This window comes from Camelus bactrianus, chromosome X (genome assembly GCF_048773025.1).
Source record: "Camelus bactrianus isolate YW-2024 breed Bactrian camel chromosome X, ASM4877302v1, whole genome shotgun sequence".
NCBI lineage: Eukaryota > Metazoa > Chordata > Mammalia > Artiodactyla > Camelidae > Camelus > Camelus bactrianus.
In genome coordinates, this window is record NC_133575.1 from 116,262,091 (window position 1) to 116,280,541 (window position 18,451).

The following is an 18,451-nucleotide window of genomic DNA, read 5'->3' on the forward strand; positions in this document are numbered from 1 at the left end:
GCCCTGGGAGGGCCTGGGTGGGATGAGCACTCGTGGGGCCCTGACTTCCTGACACCCGGGTCTCCGAGGGACGGGGGTCCTGCGATGAGGGGCGGGGCCTCGGGTGGCCAGAGGCTAGACGACACGACGCCTAAGTGACGACCCTGAGGGAAAACTGAGGGGACCCCGAACCCGGAAAAGAGGCCATCCCACAGAAAGGGGCCCTTGCTATCAGCTGTCCGGAGGCCCGAGGGCAGGACAGGTCCCCGTGTTGTGTCGTGACTGCGGCACCCTGGTCTCACAGAGACCGGGGACTTCGTGTGAGATGAGGGGGGGACCCTGGGATCTGCAGAGGAGAGAATCCGAGGTCCCACTGGGAGTGAAGGTGACGACCGCGAGCGAGCAGTGAGGGACCCTGGACCCCAAAACACAGTCGGTCCTGGGAGGCCATAGATCGGAATAAGCACCGGCGGCATTTCCCGCCATCCGGGTCTCGGAGGGACTGGGGTCCTGAGATGAGGGGCGGGGCTTCGGGGGTTCCAAGGGGAGGCTACATGCCGCCTGAGTCAAAGTGAGGACCCCGAGGGAGAACGGAGGGATCCTGGACCCCAAGACAGTGTTGGACCTTGGAGGCCTAGGGGCAGGGTGACCACCGGTGGCATTTCCCGACATCCGGGTCTCCGAGGGACTGGGGTCCTGGGATGAGGGGCGGGGATTGGGGTGGCCAGAGGGGAGACCACATGCTGCCTGAGTCAAGTTGAGGACCCCGAGGGAGAACGGACGGATCTTGCACCCCGAGACAGTGTTGGACCTTGGAGGCCTTGGGGCAGGGTGACCACCTGTGGCGTTTCCTGCCATCCGGGTCTCGGAGGGACTGGGGTCCTGGGATGAGGGGCGGGGCCTCGGGGGCTCCAAGGGGAGGCTACATGCCGCCTGAGTCAAAGTGAGGACCCTCAAGCAGGAAGGAGGGGCCCCTGATCCCAGAAAAGTGGCCATCCCACAGAGAGTCGCCCTTGCTTTCAGCTGTCCGGAGGCCCGAGGGGACGACAGGCCCACGTGGTTTGTCCTGACTTCCGCATTCGAGTCTCAGACAGACTGGAGACATAGTGAAAGGGAGGGGGCCTCAGGTCTGCGGAGGAGAGAATCTCAGGGCAGCCTGGGAGTGAAGGTGACAACCGCGAGTTAGCATTCAGGGACCCTGGACGCCAGAACAGAGTCAGTCGTGGGAGGCCATGGGGCGGGAGGACCTCGGGCAGCAGTTCCTGAAATGCGGGTCTCAGAGGGACTGGGGTCTTGGTATGACGGGCGGGGCCTCAGGTGGGCTGAGAGGGGAATCCCAGGTCCTGCCAGGAGTCAAGGTGACCCCGAGGGAGGAGTGAGGGACCCGAGATCCCAGAACAGAGGGGACGCAACCGATCCTGCGCCTGCTGTCAGCCCTGGGAGGCCTCAATGCGGGATGAGCACACGTGGTGTGTCCTGACTTCGGCATCCAGGGCTCAGAGAGACCGGGGACCTACTATCAGGATGGGGCCCTCAGGTGGTTGGAGAGCAGAATCCCAGGTCCCGCTTGGAGTCCCGGTGAGGACCCTGAGTTAGCGCGGACAGGACCTCCCACCCTAGACGAGTGGGAACCTGCCAGAGCCCAGGCCTCCTGCCAGCACGCGGGTCCAGGGCTGTGCCACAGTGTAGATCCGAGGTCTCCTCTCCTTTCTCTCCCAGGGGCTCCAGACACCGGGAAGGCCTAGGTCTGAGACACGTGTTCTCGGGTCACAGAGCACAGGAGGCTGGCAGTGCCAGGACTGAAGGTGAGGTGTGGGCCCTGAGTGTGTACCCGGGGGCTCCCGGAACAGAGGGGACCGCACGAGGCCAACGTCCACTCCACACACCCCGTGTTGCCCCCAGAACCTCGGGCTGTGCCGGCTGCACCCTGAGGAGCCGCCTCACTTCCCCCGTCAGGTTCACAGACGACCGTCCACCAGGAGGAGAGCCCCTGTGAGGCCGAGGGCACCCCTGAAGAGGAGACCTGTAAGTAGCCTTTGTCAGAGCCCCCCACGGTGGGTTTCTCAGCCCGGGCCACTGACACTCCCTTTCTTCCCCAGGCCCGTGGGTCCCCATCTGTCACCCCTGCCCTCGCTGCTCTCAGCTGCCCGACACCACTCACCGTGCCTCCCGTTCAGATGCGTGACCTCCACCACACTGAAGCCGACTTTCACGACCCAAGAGAGGCTGAGGATTCCGAGGATGAGCAGGACATTTGGGTTGAGGAGGAGGAGGGCGCATCCCCGTTGTCTCCCTCCTCCTCCTCCTCCTCTTCCTCCTCCTCCTCCTTCTCCTCCTTGTCTTCCTACTCAGTCCTGTTCCTGGGCAGTGGCGAGGAGGTGGCTGATTCTGGGACACCCAGTCCCGCGCAGAGCCCTCAGGGTGTCTGCCCCTCCCCCACAGCCGTGGCAGCCCCTCCCTGGAGCCAGTCGGAAGACAATGGCCTCAGAAGCCAAGGTGAGGAGGGGCCCAGCACCGGGCAGGACCCGGCAGATGCCGAGTCCCGGCTCCACGATGCATTACATTTGATGATGGTTGACCTGATGGGCTTCCTGCTCCACAAGTACCGCACAAAGCAGCCGACCTCAAAAGAGGAAATGCTGAATGCGGTCCTCAGAGATGACCAGGACCACTTCCCTGCGGTCTTGAGCCAAGCCTCTGAGTGTCTGCAGCTGGTCTTTGGGGTGGATGTGAAGGAGGTGGACCCCAGGGAGCACTTGTATGTCCTGGTCCCCACCCTGGGCCTCACCTACGATGGCATGCAGGACGATGGGCAGAGCATTCCCAAGACTGGCCTCCTGCTGATACTTCTGGGTGTGATTGTCCTGGAGGGCGACTTTGCTCCTGAGGAGGCAGTCTGGGGAGCACTTAGCAAGATGGGGCTGTGTGCTGGGAGGGAGCACTTCATCTATGGGGAGCCCAGGGAGCTCATCACCAACGTGTGGGTGCGGGAGGGGTACGTGGAGTACCGGCAGGTGGCCAACAGCGATCCCGCTCGCCACGAGTTCCTGTGGGGTCCCCGGGCCTACACGGAGACCAGCAAGCTGCAAGTCCTGGAACATTTCCTCAGGATCAATAGAAGGGGTCCCAGTTCTTTCCCGTCCCTGTCTGAAGAGCGAGTGAGTGATGAGGAAGAGGGGGCCTGAGCCAGACTTGCAGCTGGGCTCCTTCTAGGCCCCAGTCCGGCAGCTTCTCCTGCCGGGCAGGAAGTGAGGCTGACTCTTCACTGTGTGTCTGAGGAGCAAGCAGTCAGCCTTCTAGGTAGTGAGGGCCCGGGCCAGTGGGGGGGGACACGGTGTACAACATCTCTGGGCTCCTGTTCTCTACAATGATATGGAAATTCATCTTCATTTCCTTTAGTGATGTTTCAGATGTTATTCGTTTTAATAAATATCAATATACTTTATTTTATTATACAGTCTTTTTAAAGATTACATTTTATTTACAGTTATGAGAAAATATTGGTTATATACCCCTTGTTCTGCAATACATTCTTGAACCTTCCTTACACCCAATAGTTTGTACTTCCCACTCCCTCACCCCTATATTGCCCCTTGCCCCTCACCCCTCCCCACTGGTAATCAGTAGTTTGTTCTCTATGAGCCTGCTTCTTCTTTGTTATACTCACTAGTTTGTTGTATTTTTTAGAGTCCACATATAAATTGATATCATACAGTATTTGTCTTTCTCTGTCTGATTTATTTCACTTAGCATAATGTCCTCCAAGTCCATCCATCTTGCTGCAAACGGCAAAATTTTGTTTTTTATGGCTGAGTAGTATTCCGGGGTGTGTGTGTGTGTGTGTGTGTGTGTGTGTGTGTGTGTGTGTGTGTCTGTGTGTGTGTGTGTCCATTCATCTGCTGATGGACATTTAGGTTCCTTCCACATCTTGGCAATTGTAGATAACGCTGCTATGAATATTGGGTGCGTGTATCTTTTCAAATTAGTATCTGGTTTTTTTTTTGTTTTGTTTTTTGTTTTTTGAGATGTATACCCAGGAATGGAATTGCTGGGTCACTTGGTAGTTCTAGTTTTAGTTTTTTGAGAAACGGCATACTGTTTTCCAGAGTGGTCACACCAATTTACATCCCCACCAACAGTGTAGGAGGGATCCCTTCTCTCCACATCTTCGCCAACATTTGCTATTTGCGTTCCTTTTGAAGGTAGCCATTCTGACAGGTATAAGGTGATATGTCATCGTGGTTTTGATTTGCATTTCCCTGATGGTTAATTATACTGAGCATCTTTTCACGTGCCTGCTGGCCACCTGCATTTCCTCTTTGGACAAATGTCTATTGTGGTGTTCTGCCCGTTTTTAGTTGGGTCATTTGTTTTTTTGATGTTGAATTGTATGAGCTGTTTATATATGGTGGTTATTGCTCCCTTGTCAGTTGTAACGTTTGCAAATATTTTCTCCCCTTCAGTAGGTTGTTGTTTTAATTTAGTCAGTGGGTTCCCTTGCTGTGCAGAAGCTTTTAAGTATAATTAGGTCCCCGCTGTTTATTTTTCCTTTTATTTCCTTTGTTTTAGGACATGGATCCAAAAAGTTATTGCTGTAATTTATGTCAGAGAGTGTTCTGCCTATGTTTTCCTCTAGGAGTATTATAGTATCCAGTCTTAAATGTAGATCTTTAATCTATTTTGAGTTTATTTTTGTATATGGTGTTAGAGAATGTTCTAAGTTCATTGTTTGACAGGTAGCTGTCCAGTTTTCCCAGAGCCACTTATTGAAGAGACTGTCTTTTCTCCATTCAATATCCTTGCTTCCTTTGTCGTACATTAATTGACGGTAAGTGTGTGGGTTTACTTCTCGCCTCTCTATCCTGTTCCATTGATCTGTGTGTCTGTTTGGGGGCCAGAACCGCACTGTTTTGATTACTACAGCTTTGTAGTATAGTCTAACGTCAGGGAGCATGATCTCTCCAGCTCTGTTCTTCATTCCCAAGATTGTTTTAGCTATTGGGGTTCTTTTCTTTTTCCAGACACTTTTTTAAATTATTTGTTCTGGTTCTGAGAAAAATGCCATTGTTATTTTGACAGGGATTGCTTTGAATCTGTAGATTGCCTTGGGTAGTATGGTCACTGGGTTGTTTGGTCAACAACACTGATTCTTCCAATCCAAGAACACGGTATATCTTTCCATCTGTTGGTGTCATCTTCAGCTTCTTGCATCAGTGTCTTGTAGTTATTGGAGTACAGGTCTTTGGTCTCCTTAGCTAGGTTTATTACTAGATTATTTATTCTCTTTGATGTGATGGTAAATGGGATTGTTTCCTTGATTTCTCTTTCTGATACTCCTTTGTTAGTGTATAAGATGCAACAGATTTCTGTATATTAATAATAATATTTAATAAGCTTCAGTATCTTAGTTTGTGAATGATATTGATTATACACGTACTGGTACTTAGGCAGCCCAAGACTGAGTTTTGCTATTTTGTAAAACAAATTGGGAAAGTTTCCATCATACTGTGTCATGCCAAAGTAGGTAACACCGCATCGGAATAGAAATTTACTTGGAAATTGAGAGAGAGTGATCAGCACTAAAATCGGTGGGGTCAAGAAAGAGAGAAGTAAAAGTAAACGATAGGTAATTATTGGCTCCTTATCCCTTTTCTTCTGTCAGTCTATAAAATTATAATTATGTGTGTATAACCTGGATTTGTCTGGCTTAGTTAAGAAAGTAGGAGAAAATCAACCTGGATCAGTAGGATCCCTGCTCACCATCTCAGTTCATCCGCAGACGTTCACCGAGCCTCTGCTCTCTGGAGGGCTCGGTGTTAGCAGTGGGGACACTCGGAAAAGCAGGACAGCCCACACCTAGGACAGTCTAGGAGCCGCAGTCACATCGGGAAGTTGGTGAAAGGTCTCCTAAGTCCCATAGGGCAAATAAAAATAGGGCGAGGGGGTGGGGGTCCGGGAGAGAGCACCCAAGTGTAAGTGCCCAGCGCCAGGGCAGTTCGGGGCTTTGGGAAGCTGGGGGGGAGGTCCTTCTGTGGGAGGTGATGGTAATGAAGCTGGGTGGTGGCGGCAGGCAGACGTGCAGACGGCACTTGTTAGTGGTGAGAGGAACGTGTCAGGTGGGAGATTGCTCTGAGAAGTCCCTCTGGGATCGTGGATACATCTCCTGGGCGAGGGGGGAAGGTGTACTTTGTTCAGGGATGCTTAGAGACCTGGTTATCCTGCCTGAGCTGCTAGGACACTCAGAATGCTCCAACTGCAGGGAGGAGTGGCGTTTGACGTGGCTCACAGTGTACTCCGTCCTGGCATATATAGTTGAAGAGGTTTGGTAACCGCCCCAAACTTGGGGTAGGATTTACTGGGGTGTGTTCTTGGAAACGGTCTGCTGGACACTTACACTGATGGGTCAGCTCCCCTCGATGGTCAGAATCCAAAGCCATAGATGAGGAATGGTCCTGGACATCGCAGGGAGGAAACACCCACCGAGGCTGAATTCCAAACAGGGAATCCACCTCCGGCCCTCCCGACAGCCCTGGGAGACCCCCGGGCACGGGGTCCGGATGTGACGGGCGCTGATGCCCCCTCCCTGGGGGGTGAGAGAGGTGAGGGCCTGGGTGAGGGAGGCCGGCTTCAGGTCTGCACAGGGAAGGAGCCCAGCGCTGCCAGGAGTCAAGGTAGAACCGTGTGGAGGGACTCGGGTTGCAGGGAATCCAGGTCGGTTCTGCTGTCAGCCCTGGGAGACCGCAGGCAGGGTTGCGGGGATCAGTGCCCCAACCCCCACCCCCGCTTCCCTCTCGGGGGTCCTGGCTGTGGAGGGGCCTGGGTCCAAGGGGAGCAAACTGAGGTGGGCAGAGGGAGGGGCCCAGGCCCAGCCTGGAGCCCAGGTGAGGAGCAGAGGGAAGGCTGAGGGACCCCCAGGGAATCCATCTCAGCGCCTGGCGTCCACAGTCCTGGGAAGCCCTGGGCTTGGTGGCCTGCTGTGAGTCCACAGACGCCCCTGGGGGTCTCTGGGCAGTGAGGGCCTTGGTGTGAAGGTGTGGGCTCGGCTCAACAAGGGGGCGTCCCAGGACCCGCCAGGGCTCAAGGTGAGGACCCTGACGGAGGACAGCATGGGCCCCACAGATCCCCGCCCCTGCTGTCAGCCCTGGGAGGGCCTGGGTGGGATGAGCACTCGTGGGGCCCTGACTTCCTGACACCCGGGTCTCCGAGGGACGGGGGTCCTGCGATGAGGGGCGGGGCCTCGGGTGGCCAGAGGCTAGACGACACGACGCCTAAGTGACGACCCTGAGGGAAAACTGAGGGGACCCCGAACCCGGAAAAGAGGCCATCCCACAGAAAGGGGCCCTTGCTATCAGCTGTCCGGAGGCCCGAGGGCAGGACAGGTCCCCGTGTTGTGTCGTGACTGCGGCACCCTGGTCTCACAGAGACCGGGGACTTCGTGTGAGATGAGGGGGGGACCCTGGGATCTGCAGAGGAGAGAATCCGAGGTCCCACTGGGAGTGAAGGTGACGACCGCGAGCGAGCAGTGAGGGACCCTGGACCCCAAAACACAGTCGGTCCTGGGAGGCCATAGATCGGAATAAGCACCGGCGGCATTTCCCGCCATCCGGGTCTCGGAGGGACTGGGGTCCTGAGATGAGGGGCGGGGCTTCGGGGGTTCCAAGGGGAGGCTACATGCCGCCTGAGTCAAAGTGAGGACCCCGAGGGAGAACGGAGGGATCCTGGACCCCAAGACAGTGTTGGACCTTGGAGGCCTTGGGGCAGGGTGACCACCAGTGGCATTTCCCGACATCCGGGTCTCCGAGGGACTGGGGTCCTGGGATGAGGGGCGGGGATTGGGGTGGCCAGAGGGGAGACCACATGCTGCCTGAGTCAAGTTGAGGACCCCGAGGGAGAACGGACGGATCTTGCACCCCGAGACAGTGTTGGACCTTGGAGGCCTTGGGGCAGGGTGACCACCTGTGGCGTTTCCTGCCATCCGGGTCTCGGAGGGACTGGGGTCCTGGGATGAGGGGCGGGGCCTCGGGGGCTCCAAGGGGAGGCTACATGCCGCCTGAGTCAAAGTGAGGACCCTCAAGCAGGAAGGAGGGGCCCCTGATCCCAGAAAAGTGGCCATCCCACAGAGAGTCGCCCTTGCTTTCAGCTGTCCGGAGGCCCGAGGGGACGACAGGCCCACGTGGTTTGTCCTGACTTCCGCATTCGAGTCTCAGACAGACTGGAGACATAGTGAAAGGGAGGGGGCCTCAGGTCTGCGGAGGAGAGAATCTCAGGGCAGCCTGGGAGTGAAGGTGACAACCGCGAGTTAGCATTCAGGGACCCTGGACGCCAGAACAGAGTCAGTCGTGGGAGGCCATGGGGCGGGAGGACCTCGGGCAGCAGTTCCTGAAATGCGGGTCTCAGAGGGACTGGGGTCTTGGTATGACGGGCGGGGCCTCAGGTGGGCTGAGAGGGGAATCCCAGGTCCTGCCAGGAGTCAAGGTGACCCCGAGGGAGGAGTGAGGGACCCGAGATCCCAGAACAGAGGGGACGCAACCGATCCTGCGCCTGCTGTCAGCCCTGGGAGGCCTCAATGCGGGATGAGCACACGTGGTGTGTCCTGACTTCGGCATCCAGGGCTCAGAGAGACCGGGGACCTACTATCAGGATGGGGCCCTCAGGTGGTTGGAGAGCAGAATCCCAGGTCCCGCTTGGAGTCCCGGTGAGGACCCTGAGTTAGCGCGGACAGGACCTCCCACCCTAGAAGAGTGGGAACCTGCCAGAGCCCAGGCCTCCTGCCAGCACGCGGGTCCAGGGCTGTGCCACAGTGTAGATCCGAGGTCTCCCCTCCTTTCTCTCCCAGGGGCTCCAGACACCGGGAAGGCCTAGGTCTGAGACACGTGTTCTCGGGTCACAGAGCACAGGAGGCTGGCAGTGCCAGGACTGAAGGTGAGGTGTGGGCCCTGAGTGTGTACCCGGGGGCTCCCGGAACAGAGGGGACCGCACGAGGCCAACGTCCACTCCACACACCCCGTGTTGCCCCCAGAACCTCGGGCTGTGCCGGCTGCACCCTGAGGAGCCGCCTCACTTCCCCCGTCAGGTTCACAGACGACCGTCCACCAGGAGGAGAGCCCCTGTGAGGCCGAGGGCACCCCTGAAGAGGAGACCTGTAAGTAGCCTTTGTCAGAGCCCCCCACGGTGGGTTTCTCAGCCCGGGCCACTGACACTCCCTTTCTTCCCCAGGCCCGTGGGTCCCCATCTGTCACCCCTGCCCTCGCTGCTCTCAGCTGCCCGACACCACTCACCGTGCCTCCCGTTCAGATGCGTGACCTCCACCACACTGAAGCCGACTTTCACGACCCAAGAGAGGCTGAGGATTCCGAGGATGAGCAGGACATTTGGGTTGAGGAGGAGGAGGGCGCATCCCCGTTGTCTCCCTCCTCCTCCTCCTCCTCTTCCTCCTCCTCCTCCTTCTCCTCCTTGTCTTCCTACTCAGTCCTGTTCCTGGGCAGTGGCGAGGAGGTGGCTGATTCTGGGACACCCAGTCCCGCGCAGAGCCCTCAGGGTGTCTGCCCCTCCCCCACAGCCGTGGCAGCCCCTCCCTGGAGCCAGTCGGAAGACAATGGCCTCAGAAGCCAAGGTGAGGAGGGGCCCAGCACCGGGCAGGACCCGGCAGATGCCGAGTCCCGGCTCCACGATGCATTACATTTGATGATGGTTGACCTGATGGGCTTCCTGCTCCACAAGTACCGCACAAAGCAGCCGACCTCAAAAGAGGAAATGCTGAATGCGGTCCTCAGAGATGACCAGGACCACTTCCCTGCGGTCTTGAGCCAAGCCTCTGAGTGTCTGCAGCTGGTCTTTGGGGTGGATGTGAAGGAGGTGGACCCCAGGGAGCACTTGTATGTCCTGGTCCCCACCCTGGGCCTCACCTACGATGGCATGCAGGACGATGGGCAGAGCATTCCCAAGACTGGCCTCCTGCTGATACTTCTGGGTGTGATTGTCCTGGAGGGCGACTTTGCTCCTGAGGAGGCAGTCTGGGGAGCACTTAGCAAGATGGGGCTGTGTGCTGGGAGGGAGCACTTCATCTATGGGGAGCCCAGGGAGCTCATCACCAACGTGTGGGTGCGGGAGGGGTACGTGGAGTACCGGCAGGTGGCCAACAGCGATCCCGCTCGCCACGAGTTCCTGTGGGGTCCCCGGGCCTACACGGAGACCAGCAAGCTGCAAGTCCTGGAACATTTCCTCAGGATCAATAGAAGGGGTCCCAGTTCTTTCCCGTCCCTGTCTGAAGAGCGAGTGAGTGATGAGGAAGAGGGGGCCTGAGCCAGACTTGCAGCTGGGCTCCTTCTAGGCCCCAGTCCGGCAGCTTCTCCTGCCGGGCAGGAAGTGAGGCTGACTCTTCACTGTGTGTCTGAGGAGCAAGCAGTCAGCCTTCTAGGTAGTGAGGGCCCGGGCCAGTGGGGGGGGACACGGTGTACAACATCTCTGGGCTCCTGTTCTCTACAATGATATGGAAATTCATCTTCATTTCCTTTAGTGATGTTTCAGATGTTATTCGTTTTAATAAATATCAATATACTTTATTTTATTATACAGTCTTTTTAAAGATTACATTTTATTTACAGTTATGAGAAAATATTGGTTATATACCCCTTGTTCTGCAATACATTCTTGAACCTTCCTTACACCCAATAGTTTGTACTTCCCACTCCCTCACCCCTATATTGCCCCTTGCCCCTCACCCCTCCCCACTGGTAATCAGTAGTTTGTTCTCTATGAGCCTGCTTCTTCTTTGTTATACTCACTAGTTTGTTGTATTTTTTAGAGTCCACATATAAATTGATATCATACAGTATTTGTCTTTCTCTGTCTGATTTATTTCACTTAGCATAATGTCCTCCAAGTCCATCCATCTTGCTGCAAACGGCAAAATTTTGTTTTTTATGGCTGAGTAGTATTCCGGGGTGTGTGTGTGTGTGTGTGTGTGTGTGTGTGTGTGTGTGTGTGTGTCTGTGTGTGTGTGTGTCCATTCATCTGCTGATGGACATTTAGGTTCCTTCCACATCTTGGCAATTGTAGATAACGCTGCTATGAATATTGGGTGCGTGTATCTTTTCAAATTAGTATCTGGTTTTTTTTTTGTTTTGTTTTTTGTTTTTTGAGATGTATACCCAGGAATGGAATTGCTGGGTCACTTGGTAGTTCTAGTTTTAGTTTTTTGAGAAACGGCATACTGTTTTCCAGAGTGGTCACACCAATTTACATCCCCACCAACAGTGTAGGAGGGATCCCTTCTCTCCACATCTTCGCCAACATTTGCTATTTGCGTTCCTTTTGAAGGTAGCCATTCTGACAGGTATAAGGTGATATGTCATCGTGGTTTTGATTTGCATTTCCCTGATGGTTAATTATACTGAGCATCTTTTCACGTGCCTGCTGGCCACCTGCATTTCCTCTTTGGACAAATGTCTATTGTGGTGTTCTGCCCGTTTTTAGTTGGGTCATTTGTTTTTTTGATGTTGAATTGTATGAGCTGTTTATATATGGTGGTTATTGCTCCCTTGTCAGTTGTAACGTTTGCAAATATTTTCTCCCCTTCAGTAGGTTGTTGTTTTAATTTAGTCAGTGGGTTCCCTTGCTGTGCAGAAGCTTTTAAGTATAATTAGGTCCCCGCTGTTTATTTTTCCTTTTATTTCCTTTGTTTTAGGACATGGATCCAAAAAGTTATTGCTGTAATTTATGTCAGAGAGTGTTCTGCCTATGTTTTCCTCTAGGAGTATTATAGTATCCAGTCTTAAATGTAGATCTTTAATCTATTTTGAGTTTATTTTTGTATATGGTGTTAGAGAATGTTCTAAGTTCATTGTTTGACAGGTAGCTGTCCAGTTTTCCCAGAGCCACTTATTGAAGAGACTGTCTTTTCTCCATTCAATATCCTTGCTTCCTTTGTCGTACATTAATTGACGGTAAGTGTGTGGGTTTACTTCTCGCCTCTCTATCCTGTTCCATTGATCTGTGTGTCTGTTTGGGGGCCAGAACCGCACTGTTTTGATTACTACAGCTTTGTAGTATAGTCTAACATCAGGGAGCATGATCTCTCCAGCTCTGTTCTTCATTCCCAAGATTGTTTTAGCTATTGGGGTTCTTTTCTTTTTCCAGACACTTTTTTAAATTATTTGTTCTGGTTCTGAGAAAAATGCCATTGTTATTTTGACAGGGATTGCTTTGAATCTGTAGATTGCCTTGGGTAGTATGGTCACTGGGTTGTTTGGTCAACAACACTGATTCTTCCAATCCAAGAACACGGTATATCTTTCCATCTGTTGGTGTCATCTTCAGCTTCTTGCATCAGTGTCTTGTAGTTATTGGAGTACAGGTCTTTGGTCTCCTTAGCTAGGTTTATTACTAGATTATTTATTCTCTTTGATGTGATGGTAAATGGGATTGTTTCCTTGATTTCTCTTTCTGATACTCCTTTGTTAGTGTATAAGATGCAACAGATTTCTGTATATTAATAATAATATTTAATAAGCTTCAGTATCTTAGTTTGTGAATGATATTGATTATACACGTACTGGTACTTAGGCAGCCCAAGACTGAGTTTTGCTATTTTGTAAAACAAATTGGGAAAGTTTCCATCATACTGTGTCATGCCAAAGTAGGTAACACCGCATCGGAATAGAAATTTACTTGGAAATTGAGAGAGAGTGATCAGCACTAAAATCGGTGGGGTCAAGAAAGAGAGAAGTAAAAGTAAACGATAGGTAATTATTGGCTCCTTATCCCTTTTCTTCTGTCAGTCTATAAAATTATAATTATGTGTGTATAACCTGGATTTGTCTGGCTTAGTTAAGAAAGTAGGAGAAAATCAACCTGGATCAGTAGGATCCCTGCTCACCATCTCAGTTCATCCGCAGACGTTCACCGAGCCTCTGCTCTCTGGAGGGCTCGGTGTTAGCAGTGGGGACACTCGGAAAAGCAGGACAGCCCACACCTAGGACAGTCTAGGAGCCGCAGTCACATCGGGAAGTTGGTGAAAGGTCTCCTAAGTCCCATAGGGCAAATAAAAATAGGGCGAGGGGGTGGGGGTCCGGGAGAGAGCACCCAAGTGTAAGTGCCCAGCGCCAGGGCAGTTCGGGGCTTTGGGAAGCTGGGGGGGAGGTCCTTCTGTGGGAGGTGATGGTAATGAAGCTGGGTGGTGGCGGCAGGCAGACGTGCAGACGGCACTTGTTAGTGGTGAGAGGAACGTGTCAGGTGGGAGATTGCTCTGAGAAGTCCCTCTGGGATCGTGGATACATCTCCTGGGCGAGGGGGGAAGGTGTACTTTGTTCAGGGATGCTTAGAGACCTGGTTATCCTGCCTGAGCTGCTAGGACACTCAGAATGCTCCAACTGCAGGGAGGAGTGGCGTTTGACGTGGCTCACAGTGTACTCCGTCCTGGCATATATAGTTGAAGAGGTTTGGTAACCGCCCCAAACTTGGGGTAGGATTTACTGGGGTGTGTTCTTGGAAACGGTCTGCTGGACACTTACACTGATGGGTCAGCTCCCCTCGATGGTCAGAATCCAAAGCCATAGATGAGGAATGGTCCTGGACATCGCAGGGAGGAAACACCCACCGAGGCTGAATTCCAAACAGGGAATCCACCTCCGGCCCTCCCGACAGCCCTGGGAGACCCCCGGGCACGGGGTCCGGATGTGACGGGCGCTGATGCCCCCTCCCTGGGGGGTGAGAGAGGTGAGGGCCTGGGTGAGGGAGGCCGGCTTCAGGTCTGCACAGGGAAGGAGCCCAGCGCTGCCAGGAGTCAAGGTAGAACCGTGTGGAGGGACTCGGGTTGCAGGGAATCCAGGTCGGTTCTGCTGTCAGCCCTGGGAGACCGCAGGCAGGGTTGCGGGGATCAGTGCCCCAACCCCCACCCCCGCTTCCCTCTCGGGGGTCCTGGCTGTGGAGGGGCCTGGGTCCAAGGGGAGCAAACTGAGGTGGGCAGAGGGAGGGGCCCAGGCCCAGCCTGGAGCCCAGGTGAGGAGCAGAGGGAAGGCTGAGGGACCCCCAGGGAATCCATCTCAGCGCCTGGCGTCCACAGTCCTGGGAAGCCCTGGGCTTGGTGGCCTGCTGTGAGTCCACAGACGCCCCTGGGGGTCTCTGGGCAGTGAGGGCCTTGGTGTGAAGGTGTGGGCTCGGCTCAACAAGGGGGCGTCCCAGGACCCGCCAGGGCTCAAGGTGAGGACCCTGACGGAGGACAGCATGGGCCCCACAGATCCCCGCCCCTGCTGTCAGCCCTGGGAGGGCCTGGGTGGGATGAGCACTCGTGGGGCCCTGACTTCCTGACACCCGGGTCTCCGAGGGACGGGGGTCCTGCGATGAGGGGCGGGGCCTCGGGTGGCCAGAGGCTAGACGACACGACGCCTAAGTGACGACCCTGAGGGAAAACTGAGGGGACCCCGAACCCGGAAAAGAGGCCATCCCACAGAAAGGGGCCCTTGCTATCAGCTGTCCGGAGGCCCGAGGGCAGGACAGGTCCCCGTGTTGTGTCGTGACTGCGGCACCCTGGTCTCACAGAGACCGGGGACTTCGTGTGAGATGAGGGGGGGACCCTGGGATCTGCAGAGGAGAGAATCCGAGGTCCCACTGGGAGTGAAGGTGACGACCGCGAGCGAGCAGTGAGGGACCCTGGACCCCAAAACACAGTCGGTCCTGGGAGGCCATAGATCGGAATAAGCACCGGCGGCATTTCCCGCCATCCGGGTCTCGGAGGGACTGGGGTCCTGAGATGAGGGGCGGGGCTTCGGGGGTTCCAAGGGGAGGCTACATGCCGCCTGAGTCAAAGTGAGGACCCCGAGGGAGAACGGAGGGATCCTGGACCCCAAGACAGTGTTGGACCTTGGAGGCCTTGGGGCAGGGTGACCACCAGTGGCATTTCCCGACATCCGGGTCTCCGAGGGACTGGGGTCCTGGGATGAGGGGCGGGGATTGGGGTGGCCAGAGGGGAGACCACATGCTGCCTGAGTCAAGTTGAGGACCCCGAGGGAGAACGGACGGATCTTGCACCCCGAGACAGTGTTGGACCTTGGAGGCCTTGGGGCAGGGTGACCACCTGTGGCGTTTCCTGCCATCCGGGTCTCGGAGGGACTGGGGTCCTGGGATGAGGGGCGGGGCCTCGGGGGCTCCAAGGGGAGGCTACATGCCGCCTGAGTCAAAGTGAGGACCCTCAAGCAGGAAGGAGGGGCCCCTGATCCCAGAAAAGTGGCCATCCCACAGAGAGTCGCCCTTGCTTTCAGCTGTCCGGAGGCCCGAGGGGACGACAGGCCCACGTGGTTTGTCCTGACTTCCGCATTCGAGTCTCAGACAGACTGGAGACATAGTGAAAGGGAGGGGGCCTCAGGTCTGCGGAGGAGAGAATCTCAGGGCAGCCTGGGAGTGAAGGTGACAACCGCGAGTTAGCATTCAGGGACCCTGGACGCCAGAACAGAGTCAGTCGTGGGAGGCCATGGGGCGGGAGGACCTCGGGCAGCAGTTCCTGAAATGCGGGTCTCAGAGGGACTGGGGTCTTGGTATGACGGGCGGGGCCTCAGGTGGGCTGAGAGGGGAATCCCAGGTCCTGCCAGGAGTCAAGGTGACCCCGAGGGAGGAGTGAGGGACCCGAGATCCCAGAACAGAGGGGACGCAACCGATCCTGCGCCTGCTGTCAGCCCTGGGAGGCCTCAATGCGGGATGAGCACACGTGGTGTGTCCTGACTTCGGCATCCAGGGCTCAGAGAGACCGGGGACCTACTATCAGGATGGGGCCCTCAGGTGGTTGGAGAGCAGAATCCCAGGTCCCGCTTGGAGTCCCGGTGAGGACCCTGAGTTAGCGCGGACAGGACCTCCCACCCTAGAAGAGTGGGAACCTGCCAGAGCCCAGGCCTCCTGCCAGCACGCGGGTCCAGGGCTGTGCCACAGTGTAGATCCGAGGTCTCCCCTCCTTTCTCTCCCAGGGGCTCCAGACACCGGGAAGGCCTAGGTCTGAGACACGTGTTCTCGGGTCACAGAGCACAGGAGGCTGGCAGTGCCAGGACTGAAGGTGAGGTGTGGGCCCTGAGTGTGTACCCGGGGGCTCCCGGAACAGAGGGGACCGCACGAGGCCAACGTCCACTCCACACACCCCGTGTTGCCCCCAGAACCTCGGGCTGTGCCGGCTGCACCCTGAGGAGCCGCCTCACTTCCCCCGTCAGGTTCACAGACGACCGTCCACCAGGAGGAGAGCCCCTGTGAGGCCGAGGGCACCCCTGAAGAGGAGACCTGTAAGTAGCCTTTGTCAGAGCCCCCCACGGTGGGTTTCTCAGCCCGGGCCACTGACACTCCCTTTCTTCCCCAGGCCCGTGGGTCCCCATCTGTCACCCCTGCCCTCGCTGCTCTCAGCTGCCCGACACCACTCACCGTGCCTCCCGTTCAGATGCGTGACCTCCACCACACTGAAGCCGACTTTCACGACCCAAGAGAGGCTGAGGATTCCGAGGATGAGCAGGACATTTGGGTTGAGGAGGAGGAGGGCGCATCCCCGTTGTCTCCCTCCTCCTCCTCCTCCTCTTCCTCCTCCTCCTCCTTCTCCTCCTTGTCTTCCTACTCAGTCCTGTTCCTGGGCAGTGGCGAGGAGGTGGCTGATTCTGGGACACCCAGTCCCGCGCAGAGCCCTCAGGGTGTCTGCCCCTCCCCCACAGCCGTGGCAGCCCCTCCCTGGAGCCAGTCGGAAGACAATGGCCTCAGAAGCCAAGGTGAGGAGGGGCCCAGCACCGGGCAGGACCCGGCAGATGCCGAGTCCCGGCTCCACGATGCATTACATTTGATGATGGTTGACCTGATGGGCTTCCTGCTCCACAAGTACCGCACAAAGCAGCCGACCTCAAAAGAGGAAATGCTGAATGCGGTCCTCAGAGATGACCAGGACCACTTCCCTGCGGTCTTGAGCCAAGCCTCTGAGTGTCTGCAGCTGGTCTTTGGGGTGGATGTGAAGGAGGTGGACCCCAGGGAGCACTTGTATGTCCTGGTCCCCACCCTGGGCCTCACCTACGATGGCATGCAGGACGATGGGCAGAGCATTCCCAAGACTGGCCTCCTGCTGATACTTCTGGGTGTGATTGTCCTGGAGGGCGACTTTGCTCCTGAGGAGGCAGTCTGGGGAGCACTTAGCAAGATGGGGCTGTGTGCTGGGAGGGAGCACTTCATCTATGGGGAGCCCAGGGAGCTCATCACCAACGTGTGGGTGCGGGAGGGGTACGTGGAGTACCGGCAGGTGGCCAACAGCGATCCCGCTCGCCACGAGTTCCTGTGGGGTCCCCGGGCCTACACGGAGACCAGCAAGCTGCAAGTCCTGGAACATTTCCTCAGGATCAATAGAAGGGGTCCCAGTTCTTTCCCGTCCCTGTCTGAAGAGCGAGTGAGTGATGAGGAAGAGGGGGCCTGAGCCAGACTTGCAGCTGGGCTCCTTCTAGGCCCCAGTCCGGCAGCTTCTCCTGCCGGGCAGGAAGTGAGGCTGACTCTTCACTGTGTGTCTGAGGAGCAAGCAGTCAGCCTTCTAGGTAGTGAGGGCCCGGGCCAGTGGGGGGGGACACGGTGTACAACATCTCTGGGCTCCTGTTCTCTACAATGATATGGAAATTCATCTTCATTTCCTTTAGTGATGTTTCAGATGTTATTCGTTTTAATAAATATCAATATACTTTATTTTATTATACAGTCTTTTTAAAGATTACATTTTATTTACAGTTATGAGAAAATATTGGTTATATACCCCTTGTTCTGCAATACATTCTTGAACCTTCCTTACACCCAATAGTTTGTACTTCCCACTCCCTCACCCCTATATTGCCCCTTGCCCCTCACCCCTCCCCACTGGTAATCAGTAGTTTGTTCTCTATGAGCCTGCTTCTTCTTTGTTATACTCACTAGTTTGTTGTATTTTTTAGAGTCCACATATAAATTGATATCATACAGTATTTGTCTTTCTCTGTCTGATTTATTTCACTTAGCATAATGTCCTCCAAGTCCATCCATCTTGCTGCAAACGGCAAAATTTTGTTTTTTATGGCTGAGTAGTATTCCGGGGTGTGTGTGTGTGTGTGTGTGTGTGTGTGTGTGTGTGTGTGTGTGTCTGTGTGTGTGTGTGTCCATTCATCTGCTGATGGACATTTAGGTTCCTTCCACATCTTGGCAATTGTAGATAACGCTGCTATGAATATTGGGTGCGTGTATCTTTTCAAATTAGTATCTGGTTTTTTTTTTGTTTTGTTTTTTGTTTTTTGAGATGTATACCCAGGAATGGAATTGCTGGGTCACTTGGTAGTTCTAGTTTTAGTTTTTTGAGAAACGGCATACTGTTTTCCAGAGTGGTCACACCAATTTACATCCCCACCAACAGTGTAGGAGGGATCCCTTCTCTCCACATCTTCGCCAACATTTGCTATTTGCGTTCCTTTTGAAGGTAGCCATTCTGACAGGTATAAGGTGATATGTCATC

At 55.2% G+C, this 18,451-nt stretch overlaps 3 protein-coding genes across 3 annotated transcripts; all 3 read left to right on the top strand.

The window, feature by feature from the left end:
- The first annotated feature begins 2,088 nt into the window (after positions 1-2,088).
- Positions 2,089-3,679, top strand: LOC141576373 (melanoma-associated antigen 8-like). The gene has a single exon (XM_074359395.1). It carries the CDS (start codon positions 2,157-2,159, stop codon positions 3,162-3,164), a length of 1,008 nt encoding a protein of 335 aa, XP_074215496.1. The 5' UTR covers positions 2,089-2,156; the 3' UTR covers positions 3,165-3,679.
- A 5,526-nt stretch (positions 3,680-9,205) lies between these two features.
- LOC141576374 (melanoma-associated antigen 8-like) lies at positions 9,206-10,796 on the top strand. The gene has a single exon (XM_074359396.1). It carries the CDS (start codon positions 9,274-9,276, stop codon positions 10,279-10,281), a length of 1,008 nt encoding a protein of 335 aa, XP_074215497.1. The 5' UTR covers positions 9,206-9,273; the 3' UTR covers positions 10,282-10,796.
- Positions 10,797-16,322: 5,526 nt separating this feature from the next.
- LOC141576372 (melanoma-associated antigen 8-like) lies at positions 16,323-17,913 on the top strand. The gene has a single exon (XM_074359394.1). The coding sequence runs from the start codon at positions 16,391-16,393 to the stop codon at positions 17,396-17,398; it is 1,008 nt and encodes a 335-aa protein (XP_074215495.1). The 5' UTR covers positions 16,323-16,390; the 3' UTR covers positions 17,399-17,913.
- The last annotated feature ends 538 nt before the right edge of the window (positions 17,914-18,451 follow it).

Bases quoted from the DNA above. Each gene is read 5' to 3' on its own strand.
- LOC141576374 (XM_074359396.1), top strand. From the start codon at position 9,274: ATGCGTGACCTCCACCACACTGAAGCCGACTTTCACGACCCAAGAGAG.
- LOC141576372 (XM_074359394.1), top strand. From the start codon at position 16,391: ATGCGTGACCTCCACCACACTGAAGCCGACTTTCACGACCCAAGAGAG.
- LOC141576373 (XM_074359395.1), top strand. From the start codon at position 2,157: ATGCGTGACCTCCACCACACTGAAGCCGACTTTCACGACCCAAGAGAG.